This window comes from Cladophialophora yegresii (assembly GCF_000585515.1).
Source record: "Cladophialophora yegresii CBS 114405 chromosome Unknown aczIN-supercont1.7, whole genome shotgun sequence".
Classification (NCBI taxonomy): Eukaryota; Fungi; Ascomycota; class Eurotiomycetes; order Chaetothyriales; family Herpotrichiellaceae; genus Cladophialophora; species Cladophialophora yegresii.
The window spans coordinates 1,388,455-1,402,291 of NW_006913051.1; the positions used below are offsets into that span (position 1 = coordinate 1,388,455).

General features: G+C 53.8%; 1 protein-coding gene across 1 annotated transcript; it reads right to left on the reverse strand.

The window, feature by feature from the left end:
- Positions 1 to 611: 611 nt before the first annotated feature.
- A1O7_09626 (DNA polymerase zeta subunit) lies at positions 612 to 5,684 on the reverse strand (the record flags this gene model as incomplete). The annotated part of the gene is made up of 1 exon (XM_007763613.1): positions 612 to 5,684. The coding sequence occupies one exon, from the start codon at positions 5,682 to 5,684 to the stop codon at positions 612 to 614; it is 5,073 nt and encodes a 1,690-aa protein (XP_007761803.1).
- Between the last annotated feature and the right edge of the window lie 8,153 nt (positions 5,685 to 13,837).

The window sequence follows — 13,837 nt, forward strand, 5'->3', positions numbered from 1 at the left end:
ACACTGGCTGCACGTGACTTAGCGCCACTGCGCAAAGCCACAAGCCGCGAAGCTCGTACGGTGAGCCACAGGCCAAGTAGCTTGCACAGTTCGGTGAACCGCAGGGGCAAGACCACCTTCCCTACGTGACAAAGATTACGTGAAGCCACTCGTGGCTACAATCCTCCTGATGTCGCCGTCCGCAGCCTGCTTCGTCCATCTCTAGACTCCAATGCCTGATGTTTTTCACTTCACGCGTTCATGAATGGCTCGTCTTTGCCGAACAACGGCTTGGCTAGAATTACAATTACAAGCCCATTGCAACGGCCGGACACTGCTAGACTCCAGTGCTGAACGCGGCCAAGCGCAATGCCGTCAATGACGGGAAAGCTATCATCCAACTCCCCGCCAACGTCTACATTGCTTTATTCATCCATTCATGAACCATCCGGGGTATCTCATGCATTGATCCGTGTCCAGCATGCCGTTTCTGTACAGTGTCCCAGATACCAAACCTTAGACTCCTGAATGACTCCAATCCCGAGCGATGCATGTCCTCGTTCTTGTTTCCGTTCCCGTTCCTGTCCCAGTCCCCGTTACCGATCCTCAACCTATGCATCTCGTCGTTAGCGTTACCAGGCCATCGCGGACGACTCCAGCATCGTCAATACAGGCTGAATAACAGCCTCTTCATGCGCGAGTCTTGCCTTCTGCTTCGTCCTCGAATAGAATGCAGGACAATCCTTGTTGTCACAGTGAATCTCCTCGATGCACCCAGTTCCCGTACATGAACGACACGTCTGGGCCACCTGCGTCGCTTTTCGTTGTGCCTTCATCAACCGCGATCGGAGTGTGAACATGCTTTTCACGGACTGCTTGGAGCAGCGCCTACACAGCGGTGTGTTGGAGTCCACCGTCGTGTGTATCCGTGTCCGACAGACTATACACATTGACGACTTCATGTATGACTCGATCGTCTTCTGGCGCGTGCCACCGCCACCTTGTTTTCCACCTGAGGAGAGCCCTGCTTCGACCTGGCGGATGGGTCGATACTTGGGCATTTCGTCGTACCATTGGCGGACGCTAGCCCCGACAAGATTGAAGATTCGGTCGAGCGGCGGAATGAGGTTCTTGGTGATATAGTACTCAGCGTCAAGCGCCATGTGTGCATCAGCGAGCAAAACCTCTGGCGCCACACAGCGGTCGATCAAGCGTGCTCCCGGATAACCCGTCACAACCACGTACGGCACCCGCTCACCATACTGAGGCTCCTGCCGGGGATCTTCCAGCATCTTGCGAGCGCTGATGAGTGCACCGGGAGGGGGCGGGCCCTTCGCGCTGTACGTTCCGAGCTTGACTTCACGAGCAAAGCAGAAATCTTGAACCGAGACCTTGCCGCGCATGATCTTGGCACATTGAGCTTGGAAGTAGGCCTTGACCTGACTCAAATCCGACGTCCGGAACAGCAGTTTGAGCGCAGTCTCCTCCATCTTCTGCTCGGCTGGAGTGCCGTCGCGGCGCACAGTCTCGATGCCTTTGGCCTCGAATTCCGGCACAGTCTGTGCGCGGCTCTCGTACTTGAAGCCCACATACCGTTTCTTGGCCATCAGGACGCACGGGTGATAGACCTTCTCGAATTTGAGCTTGATGGGTCGCGGATTCATCTTGGTGATCGCGTCGGCGATTTCCTCTCCAATATTGAAGGCTTGCGCTCTGGTCCGTCCCTTGAGATACACGAAGAGACTGTCGGTGTCGCCATACACCACTTCAGCACCCCATCGGTCGACGGAATGGATAAAGGCAATGGCCTTCTCCAATGTCTCTCGGCCAGTCTGGACAATGCTGTCTGCGATCTCCGAGCACGGCATCCGCCCAGAGAACGAGGCCGACGTATATCCGTACGTCACGTTGGCGATGAGCTTGAGAGCAAGCTGTCTGTTGTTCAGCAACCGCTGTAATGCCTTGTCGTCCTTGTCGACTTTCATGCCGCTCTTGACCATGACCCGTGTTTCCAAGATTTCGCTCAACATCTTGGCGAGGAGCGACTTCCTGATTTCGGGTTTGGTGTACATCATGCCGTTCGGCGAAACATTTATGGAGTCCCGCAGCAGCTCCACAATACGCGATTCGCGGCGGTAACTCGTGAAGCCCATCTTGTTCATGCCTCGCCAGCCGACAATCCTACCCAGGAAAGTCGAGTAACAGTAGTTGTAGGCAATCATGACGCTGGGATACAGACTCTGAAAGTCGAGGACGAGCATAGGACTGGTGTAGAAGTCGCTCCGAGGCTCCATCACAAGCGGCAGACACTCCAACGCATTTTGGACTCCGACTTGTCGGCGACTGGGCGAAACAAGCATGAAATTTTCGGCCTTGGCGATCCGGAACATCAAGGATTCAACCTTGAATTGCGACCCACGCGAAATGACCGAGAACCAGTCAACGCCCAAGAGGCGGGCCTGCTCGCTAGTCCTCGACAATAGCTCGTTGGCTTCGAGGATCTCAAGGTCCAACTGCGCCCTGGAGCTGAAGTACGCGACAACTGTGGCCTGGTCACGAGGATTCTTGCTTTGGTACCAGTTCGTCAGGTCAGAAAAGCTGTAGTGAGGTATCCTCTGATGTAGGACATGGAAGACGACGTTCTCCATGGTGTAGCCCAGCAAATTCAGCTCACCACGCATGGCCCTCCAAATGTTGATCGTATGTCGGCCGGTGACTCGAACGGTCGAGGTATGGTTGAAGCCCCAGCGGTCGTCCTCCTTGCCAAACCTGCCGTGGGACTGCGATTTCATTCTGGACAGCTCATCGCAGTAGTTGAGGCCATATTTGACGCGCGCCCTCTCAATGAGGTATCCCCATGAACTGTTGTGTACTTCATAGCCAGTCAAGATGTCAGGATCGTATGTCCGAACAATATCAACCAACCTGGTGAGAACGTCGAGTTCGGTGTCTTCCTGAGCCACTTCGTAGGGTACACTGCGACCAATCTTCTTGGCCGTATGTGGTCCGTCAGCGACAGCTAAGATGCCGACGTGAACTCCTTCCTTGGAGCCGTTGGTTTCCACCTCCTCGTCATCGCTCTGCACACACCAGAATATGCACCCAATGGCATCCAAGTCTGGATTAGGCGCCAGAGATCCACGGGTGTTGACATGAACCTCCAGGCTCATGATGCTCATGTACTCTGTTTCACGTTGTACGCTCGTACTGGGCTGCACCTGAGAGTATTTGAAACCGTGCTTGTTCTTGGGCGTGGGGCCGTCAATCTGGGAGGGCATGTGTGTCCGCAGCGCTGACTTCCCTAAGACTGGCGGCTTCTTGTCTTCCTCTTCCAGCCATGCAAGCACATCGATATTGCGTGGCGGGGGCTCAGAGATGACCCATTCGCGTATCCTGCAACGCTTTCGTCTTTGGTTGTCTCGGATCTTCTCTGCTGCAAAATCAATCAGCGCAGGAGGCTTTCGGCCAAATGTTGCTGAGGACGTGCCGGAGGGATCGAAGTCTGGCAGGTATGGAATTGTCGCGCTTCTAAGTTTGAACTCACGTCCTGCATATTCTCTACCTCGACCGGGAACGTCTTTTTCGTTGCTGTAAAATGCCTCCTGGTAGATCGCGTCTGGCAAACCATACTCCGACATTGTCGACTCCACCTCCTCGAAGCTGGGTGGACAAGGCTGGAAAAGAACCAAGGTATTGCCATTAACAGGCTTCTGAAACTCTTCCAGCCTGAAACCAATAGGATCTGACGAGGAAGTGCTTCGACCCGTGGTAGGAGTTTCCAATGCGGCAGCAATAGACTTCGCGGGAGTCTTGAAGGCCGGGAAAGACGCAGGAGGTTTGGACGGTGAGCTCTGAGATGGATGTGGAGAGGCATTGCTTTTCTGACTCAGGCGAAGGATCGTAGCTGGATCATTCGAGTTCTTGACTGAGGGAAAGGACAGGGTCGATTGCTGGGAGAGATTCACCAAGGAGCGGCCTTCTCGAGGGGCATCCTGGCGCTTGGACGCAGACGAATGCCCTTCAAGCGCTCCAGGAAGCCCTGAGGCGTCTCGTATTTCCTCCTGATTTCGCTGTGCCGAGGGAACCGCTTTGAGTTCGATGAAGAAGTTGGCTTCCTCCTCTGAAAGCTGGGACTCGGAGATAAATTCTTCCTCATCAACAAAATATTTGTGTTTCTTCCTCGCCCTGGCTGACGGTATCTTTGCGAATCTCGGTCTCTTGGCCCCTTGCGGAACTCCCGTCTCTCCGGTGGTGCTTCCATTGTCTTGCTCCGTCGGTATTTGAAAAGCGTCCTCGTCCAGATGCCCCTTATCAGCAGCAGGTCGAATGCCGTACATTTCGTACTCGAAGGAGCTGATAGGGGTTGTGACTAAGACATCCCCTCGAGTGTGAGCCTCATGATCAACACCGTTGGCTTTACCAGATCCGCCTGAAGCACCGTTTTCCGAACCTTGTGCGTCCTCCACACCTGATTCTGATCCGTCTGCACGGTGTTCTACGCCAGGCGCCTCGATGATGATGCTCCCTCGGTTCACCTCTGCTTGTTGATGGCTGCTCGAGCGATCCGTATTTGCAGTGTCTACCAATTGGAGTTGTCCAGGGTAGAGGTCTTCGACGCTTTCGAGGGCTGTCCGAACGGTGTCCCCGAGTGGGTCCGGTTTCACAAATGTATCAAATGAGAGCTTTTCCTTGTCACTTTTGTCGTACTCGTCAGCCACGACCTGAGCGATCTTCTCCCGGAATTCTTCTTCATGGATCCAGCCGCCTGCGGCGGTATTTCGGGGGTCCGCGGACATTGAGATGAGTACCTCGGGAGGGAAAGGACTGCTGTTGAAATCTCTCAAGCCCATCCTGATCTTTCGGCGTCGAGTTTCGTCCTTCCATAGACCCGCCATGCTCTGTACCAGCTTTGCGTCGGCCGGAATGGGACGAAGCCGCTCGATGAAGTCGTGATGGAGTGGCCGCTCCTCGACGCCCCTGCGATTCAAAATATCCTTGACATGCACATCCACTTCCAGCGCACAGTGACTCTGCTTCGGAAGTCGTTCTATTGCGGAAATGTCTTCCTGTGGGATCGACAAGTCGTGCCATTGATGCAGCGGATTGGCGATCTCGGCATAGGTTGGAACAGGAGCGCGGAACTTGACCTTTGCGCAGTCAATGTAGCTACAGCCGTACAGGTTGTAGTCGCACATCCATTGCGCAAGGTACTGCATGTGGCTTTCATAGGGCTGCAGCACTCGCTTCATCACGGCGCCTTCCCGCAGTAAATCAGCCAGCCTCGTCATGTGCAGAGGATTTAGCAGGTAGATCTTAAGGTAGAACTTGTATCCCACGTGGTAGCCATAGAACGGAACGCCCTTGACCAAGGAAATATGGGCAACATATCGAACCTTGCCTTCGTAGATGTTCTGGCGATAGTTAGTGGCCAGGGCATGGTCAATCGACAGCTGGAGAGTGTGGATTGCCACATCAACGGCTGCCGGATCCAGGCTGCCGCTGTACTCGATGTATGTGTACTGAAACGCGCCATGGATGTGCATCAACACCCTCTGCCCCGTCGGAGTCGCGCCAAAGACACGGATGACTGATACTCGAGGTCGGTCGAATAGACTCCCACCGAGGGGTACGGGCGGATCGAAGTCATCGGTTGGGGAGGCTTGGTAGTGGTCCACGCAGTTCATGCGAACTCGGAATGTGTCCATCTTGGATGCAATCAGGGACCCGACGCGTTCGTGTCATGTCGAAGGAGGCTCGTCGTGCAGGCTGCGGTATGTATACAGTTGAAACATATATGGCGCGTGTCCAATGCAGCTCGAGTTGCTGTGGCGGTGTTCGTGATAATGCACGTACTGAATGTATTCAACTGCGCGGGTTTGGTGATTGTTGTCTGCGGCCAAAGAGTACGAGTGAGGACGTGACTTGCATTTCATTGGCCAGATCGGGATTGAGTGACGCACCAGCCAATGAACCGGAAAAACTTCCGGAAAGGCTCCCCGGAACAGAGGCCGGAGTACGGAGTAAATGTTCCGAGCAGACTGGACGACGAAGTTCTTGATTGCAGTGTTCCAGCAATCACCGCATGAGACAGACCAACCAGAATTCCACGTTCTTCCGCATGTTTACGGTTGCGGGGTGGTATATGGGCAGAGGAGAAATTACCTCGTACAGTTGGACGGAAATGGAGATGGGATAAAAATGTTGCATAGTGAGTGAGCATAGTCGCGCGCGTGTGTATCTACTCTTTTCGCCCCAGATTTCTATCCAGAAGGCCTGGAAAGCTCTCGTCTCGTGCTATGCCGAGTATGGTTTCGAGCGCCAGGAGTTCATCTCAGCCGAAAGCTGCCGACCAAGGATGAAGCTGATGCGGGTGATTCTTTGACGCTCTGGCTGCGACTGTTTGTTGACCATGCATCATCGTTGCATGCGTCCAAGTCCGTCGGCACCTACGTTACCAGCTTTGTCTGAGAGAGACTTGGTCTGATCATCTTTCATTTTCATCAATTGGGTCCCTCTCCCGCTTGAACTACCTAGTACGGTCTCGTGGACATGGTCAAAGAGAGGAGGGGAGGGGAAATGGCAAAGCTTGCTGATTGGTACGAGTTTTCGGCGCAACCCTGCGCCCGCCATTCCAAATCTATTATACTGTGTAGACCCAGGTATTACAAAAGTCGTGGCGCTTGGTCTGCCAGGGGGAAGCTTTGGCTTCAAGGTGCCCATAAGTTGTCGGTATCCCTGTCAGCTCAAGCATCTGCTGCTCTGGCTTCGGAAGTTGGCGTTGGACAAATTACTCCGAATAGACATCTGGTTGTCTTCCACCAGTTCGGGACTATTGGCTGCGCTCACACTGTGAATTTGCTCCCTGCGGTTATCTTTAGGTGCATTCCGGCTTTCAGTGTACTGCTCCGGTTGCAGGGCGAGAAGCCTGGGTTCATTGAACTTTCAACAGCGTATTACTTTACCGCGAGGGACGAGAAAATGCGTCTCTTCGACCATAATCCAGTATATTCAGCGCAAAATGCAAGCTGCTGCAGGCTAAACATACCCTTGATCATGCAGTCAAGCTTCGCGAAGCGAGCCTCTTCATAGACCACGTGGCATTGCGGAGTCCGTGGGAGTCGTAGGTCAGTTTCACAGGGCGACCGAGGCGGGGTTGCGGAAAAGTTGCCGAGTGCGCTAAGGTTCCACTCCGAGGGAACCAAGTGGAGGACATGCGGGGTACGAGTTTCGGGGGCTTCGGAGGGGATCCGAACTCGTACCCGGATTCAGTATGCTCACGTCGATCCACCCCTGTGCCGAGTTTTCGAACGGCACTCTCGGGAACCGGCAATCTGCGCCGGCGGCATTTTCGATGGGTGAGTGGCTGTTGCAGAGACTGAACCAACATGAAATAACAGCTTGAGATCCAAGGACAAACCGTCAGTGGATTCTTGCTCGGCGACATGGAATCTGAATTGTCTCAACGTTTCCCCCCTCGTTGTCTGCATGACCCGAGCTGCGTTAGCCTGAATCGAAACGGCCCTTTCTGACAAGGGCTATAAGCTACAGTGTCGCGCCATGGCGATGCACAGAGGCCGCGTTCGTATGGCGGGCTTGGGCACTTACGAAGCCCCCAGCAGGTTTGTGGAACATCTTTCAACGGACCTTTGCCGCTACGCAGAAATTAGAAGAGCCTCATAATCAGGAAGGTCAAAAAACTGGAAGTCTTCAGGGACGCTCCTTTGATCGCCCCCTTCGTTCCGATGTATAATGGTAGATATCTTCTAGTCGCATTGGTCGAAAGTGGTGCCTGCACTCATAATGCGTAAAATGAGGATATAATAAGATCACAAGCTCAAGCATGTGACCTTGATGAGCTGCGGCATCATGCATGGTACTTTATCGTCTAAGCACGGCAGACGGGTAATACGAGTACTGCAACATATCCATCTCATCCGGCTGTCGGGGCTGGTCACGTAATATATCACGTGCGTTATCGGGGTGCGCGATCTGCCAAGCCATTTTTCTGTCTGTTCGCACACACAAATAATTTCTCGTACAAAATGCCTGAAATTGACAACTGCAAGTGAACATTGTAGTTCAACATGATCACATGCTGCTAAGAACCTAGCCGCTCAAAGATGACAAGACACGCTCATGCGCTGCTCTCATCCACATTACATTGTAGAATTTGACCTGCTTCGAAGTGTACTGTGTAACTCAGCCCAGCCAGGATAGGAGATCTCTTCGTTTCCCCGCCACCTCGACTGTCAAATCCCGCTCAATACAGTGGTCAAACAGACCCAGCTGAAGTCGCGTGCTCATCACCAGGGATGGGAAAGTCCTAAAAGTGAGGCAGGCACTGACGGTCTCCATCTCGTGACAAGGTTACTGGTTCATCTCGAAAGGACGTAAAGGATAGGCGACCAATCTGGGCCACAAACTTCGCGCCACTCAGGCTCAAAAGTTTACGGCACGGCCGGGTCGGCCGATCGAGATCCTAGTACTTTACAGCGACCGGGATGAGATCGACTGGAATGTTACCTATCGTTCCACCAAATCAAGAAATATTCAGCGAAAGAATGAGGCAATCACTGTCCGGAATTGCGATTGGTAGATTCTTGCTGCAAGCTGGCCCTTTGGGCAAAAGTTCACGGCGCCGTGATTACGTTCACTGCACTCGGACCGTGTCCAGCAAGTGCAGCCTGGTCTTCCCCACTTAGCCAGCCCCGATCTTACGAGACGATTGATTCCTCTTCAGCCAGCATCGCACGCAGCACAAAGTTGCCAGATCCAAGCCAACCCGGCATGTGTCCAGGGTCAGCCGAGGCAGCGGATACCACTATCCACTTGATGGTCAATATCACGGCTTGCATTTGTGTGAGCCCATTTTTACAGAGTCAAGTTACGGTGTGCTGACTCTGTCCAGCTTGACCAATTCACGCACGAAAGAACATTCTTCTGAAGGCTTCTCAACACCCTCAGCCACATTTCTGCTGGTACGCAGCATGAACCAGATACCAGTGGGGGAAACCGAGCAAGACAATGTAAGTTAGAGCAGAAGGATGAGATCCAAGTGAGATCTGTTCCGGCCTATGCACCACGCAAGGTGTTGACTTTCTTTCAGGCAAGGGAGAAAGCCAAAATCCACAAGGATGAGACTCAGAGAACCGATCCCGACGCAGTGCCATCCGTACTGCTCTCCTCCTTGGTAAGACCTGCGGCCAGCGTTTCGATGCCTGTCACTTTTGAGGCTGGCGGCCACCTCGCTCTCGTTGCCCTGGGCATTGTTGGTGCTGAATTGGCGCTGTCGGACCTCCCAGGTGTCTTTACTGATCGTCTTGCCCAGCACCAAAGCCACTCCGCAGCCCATGAGGCCCTTCAGACATCCATATTGATCCTGCAAGCAACAAAGATTTGAGTGCTTGAGTAAGGCATCCTCACTATAGTCCAGGTTGAACGGTGAGAGATGCAACACGATCTCGTCCTGCGTCATCCGGTAATCTTTCTGCACCATCGCCACCACCATGTAGTGATAGCCGCCACAGCATGGTGGACCATGCGTCGTGAATAATCGACGACAGACAGCCCTGGAGCACCCCGTTATCACAGATTGGTTGCATACCGCCACTTCGAGATTGCCGAACGATCAGGGTCTCATCGGCCGGTCCAATATCGTCCCATACGTGTTGAGTACGTGGACTGTGTCAGCATCCACCATGCTTTTCCAATATCTTCTCCAGCTTATCGTTCTTTCTTCTTACATCATAATCGACCTCGCCCTTCGGGTCTGAGTTGCTGCTGAGCTGTTCTCAAACGCGTGCGTTGATTGCGGCTGCAGAATGTTGTATCATGTGAAGAAGGTTGAGGATTGATTGTCAAAATCATTCAAGGAAGATGCAACGAATAGCAAGTCGGCTCGAGACACGGAAGAGAGAGCCGTCGGGCTGTCCCATTGATAATGGCCAGGGCGTATTGCCCTCGATTGGTCTTACTGTCGCCTGGAGAAGAAGACTTATGCGGCTAAAGGGAACCAGGCTCCCAGGCGTCTTTAGCGTTGCGGTGGCGCAGCAAGCTAATTAACACCGGACCTGACCGCTAAGACTTCTTGGACGTCAATTGACTTTCGTCTTGCCTGATCCAACGACCATTCTGCCTCGTTGCATCCGACACCGAACCCCCCGGCTTTTTGGACCCAGACTAAGCTCCACGCAAACTGCGGATCCCTAAGAAAACATTTGCTTGTGCATCCACTATCACTTACTTCTCTGGTTAATTACGACACTTGCTAGATACCATGGCCCATCCAAATTGCATAAGACGTTCGTCCCCTCGCCCCAAAGGTGCCGACCATGTTCTCATGGGCCGTCTGGACGCCAAACCAAAGACCACAATGATATGCACTACATGTTCCTCTTGTGAAGCATTTGAGAACACGAGCGACAAACCTAAACTATCCACGGTACGTTTCGGATCGGGCCATGCCGACCGGTCTAATCTAGTCTAGGCACGTAACAGGACGAATCTGGAGAAGGGGCGGCAAACATTGCATTCGGCCTATACCGGCCAGCGCTCGGTCAGCGAGAGGGAGGAGATTCAGCAGTACCATGACCTGATCCGTTGGGCCGAGGAGGATGGTTTGGAGGATCTGAAAAAGACCCTCCAGCATATCCTTGACAGTTAGATTCCACAAGAGTGAGTCGTTTCAGAAGCATACTCGGGTTCGACTTACCTACTCCGGTGGGTAGGTTCAGATGTGGTTGTCGATGACCAGGGATTCGGAAACGAGATTGCTGACTCCGATTAAGTCATCAGCTGCTCATGCCACAGGCCTATCGTCAGTCGCCGTTGTGTATAAAGGCAGGAAATAGCCACTGGCAGTCCAACCGCCTTGTATTGGTTTTCCTTGCTTGACTCATCATTCTTTCCCGACCAATCCGCATGCCACGGGAGGAAGACGAAACAATTCTATGTGATTTTGGTGGGTGACGTGCGAGTGGGAAATCATGACTCGGCCACCGGGTCAGATGACCACTGACATGGAACACATTCTTTTAACATCGGTTGCGGTTCATATGGAGCGGAATTCTCGGAGAGGAATCCTTGAAGCGAATCCAGAATGTTATGCGATCGGTTGGCCAGTGTGATTATTTTTCGTTTCGAAGGATTCATTCAAGCAGACTCCAATAGCAGATGCGTTATCTGCGTTTTCAGCGCCGCTGTTTTCCAGTTCCTTCACTTACTTCCGGGGGACCGGCGGCTTGATCGCTCCCGCACGGTTCCGGGAGCGTGAGAACTTACATGTACTCGACCAGCAACGTTGCGCCTCCCAAGCGGACATCGTCGTGAGGTTCCGCTTCAGCGGAAGCAGATACTGTCATATCAAGCTTGACGCTCATGTTGCACAGACCAGCTCTCATCTACCCAGTTCAACCATCTTCGAATACCGAGCGACCTTTCCCACTATGCAGAATATGAACCGTTCCACCTGTGTTGGCGCCTGGGAAACACTCAACCCAACGACCCACGGCTCGACTTGTTGATGCTCCTCACCACCCCAGAGTGCTTCAGGCCCCACTCTCCACGATGCAGTGACTCCGTCGCATAACTGGCAAGCTCACAATGGCAGAACAACATTCTCGAGTTCACCACGAGCCAGAGACTCCTCTTCCTCCGATCACTAGGTTCTAGCATCGGCGCCGTCTGTCGCCGCAAACATCTTGCCGTCGCCGGGTTTCACATTCCGGGTGAACCGCGTGATCATACTGGCGCCGCTATCGATCGATTCGCTAACGCCAACACCCCCAACGAGGATCGAGCAGGAAGCGTGCTCCAGAAGTGGCTGAGCTTTGCCGAGCATTTCCCCGCCAAAGGAGAAAACAAAAACCCAAAAACCCCCAAACCTGCCGGCGAAATTCAGACCTCCCGCCGAGTCACGTGACAGCGCGTGTTCTACGAAGCTGCAAGGAGAGAACATTGCCCAGTCGATTCTATTACAGTGTATCATCCACCAACAACGCCACTTCGTCTTTCCTTCTCCTTGCTCCCCCTTCTTCCTTCGCCCTTCCTCCTTCTCTCCTTTTTTCATGATTCTGCCTGCTTTGCCACAATCCGTCCACTCAGTCTGTCAACTCCACCAGATACCCGCGGACTTCTCTTACGCCTCCCTCACTTGACACGCGCCTCCTCCTGGCTTGGCTACGGACGACATCCTCGCTTTATCTAATTACGGCAGCTCATCCTCCGGCTTTCGCAGGATCTCCGACACCACCCTCGCGTCAATACCGGCATTGTCCCAGCCATCCCAGTTCACCTCCCCACGTTATAGAATGCCGCCAACACATCAAGTCCACGTACTCCTGTGTGGCGGCCTCAACACCTGCTCCACCCTTGCAACATCGCGCATTTGAGCCCCCGCGGAGGTGAGCGCCTTGTGGCCATCGTGTTGTCCATGACGAGTCCTACCTTCTTGACCCACGGCGTGTCCACGTCAAGGTTATGCCCAACCAGGATAACGTCGTCGCAGTCCGCGTAAGCGAGGCGAATTTCGTCCCTGATCCGCCCCAGGCAAGTCCGCCAGTGCCACGACCCTCCGACTCGCCGTACTGGAAGCCGTACTTGTCGTCTGCGTGGCGGCCATTGGCGACATCCAGGCCCTCACGGACGATGAAGTGCACCTGAGTGCGTCTCACGGGGCCAGGCCCACGCCTTGCCGCGTGCTGATGCCCACTTCGAGCACCACGCCTTCTCTGCGGCCGCTGGTCTCGAGGTCAGTTGCTACGGAAGGTGATTTTCGGTGCCCCGCTGAAGTTTTAATTCCATGTCGCGCGGACCATAGACAAGTTCGATGTTCCTCTGCCCCCTGCATTCTGGCCCTGCCGCCTCAGTGGTTGTCAATGGCGGCGGTAGCTGCGGTGGGTGTACCCGCTGCCACCACACTCCGGGGCAGGCTGCGCGCGATCCGAGTAAGTAAGTGAGTGCTCAGCTGTAGCGCAGTCGAACAGGTGGGCAGCGCAGTTCAATAGTGAACAGTCAACGGTGAACAGTACAATCGAGCAACGAACAAGCACAGTCGGACGATACAAACGAGCAGCACAACCAGATTTCACGGCCAGCGTGGCACTTACTAGCACGAACATCCTCATACGCAAACTCGGCGCACTGGAGCATCGCCTCGGGCATGTTTCGACCCCCTGCCCATCCTCCGGATGACGGTATCACCGAGATAGGCCCCACCACGGACAAAGACGTCAAGCATCAACCACGGGCCCACGTCGCGGCGGACACAACGCGTCAAAGTCACGTCCTCGACGTAGCCTCCATACTCAAGCGTCCAGCAGCAGCGAGAGAATGGTGCCCCCGCTGGGATCGTCGCTCAGCAGCGCGTCGAGCCGATCGAAGGAGTCGAGGAATGCGGTTTCTTCTTCGAAGTCGGGCACGCGAGGCGGGGCTAGGATCATGTGTGTGCTTGGGGGAGACGTTGCAGTCGTCGTGGTGCGGACGTTGTTGGGTATAAGAGTCGTAAGAGGAGTCGGTATGAGTCAATACCAGTGGGGGAGTAAGCGGGTGAGTGTCAACGAGGGAGGGAGAGAAGGAGTGAGTGTGCGTATATGTACATGCAAGTGTATATGTATATGCAAGTATATATGTATTTATGTATGTGTATGTCCGTGCGTCAATGTGGATATGTGAGGAAGGATCCAGAAGACAAGGTAAGATACGGTGTAGGAAATGGCGAGAGAGGCTGAGGGCATGGCAAGCAGTTTTTATACCTGTCGGAGTGAATGTGGCGTCTACAAACCCTCCCCCCAGACGCACTAGCATGGGAACCCATGGTTCCCGGGACTTCGTGGGCGTCGTGGACTCCAGGGTCTTCATT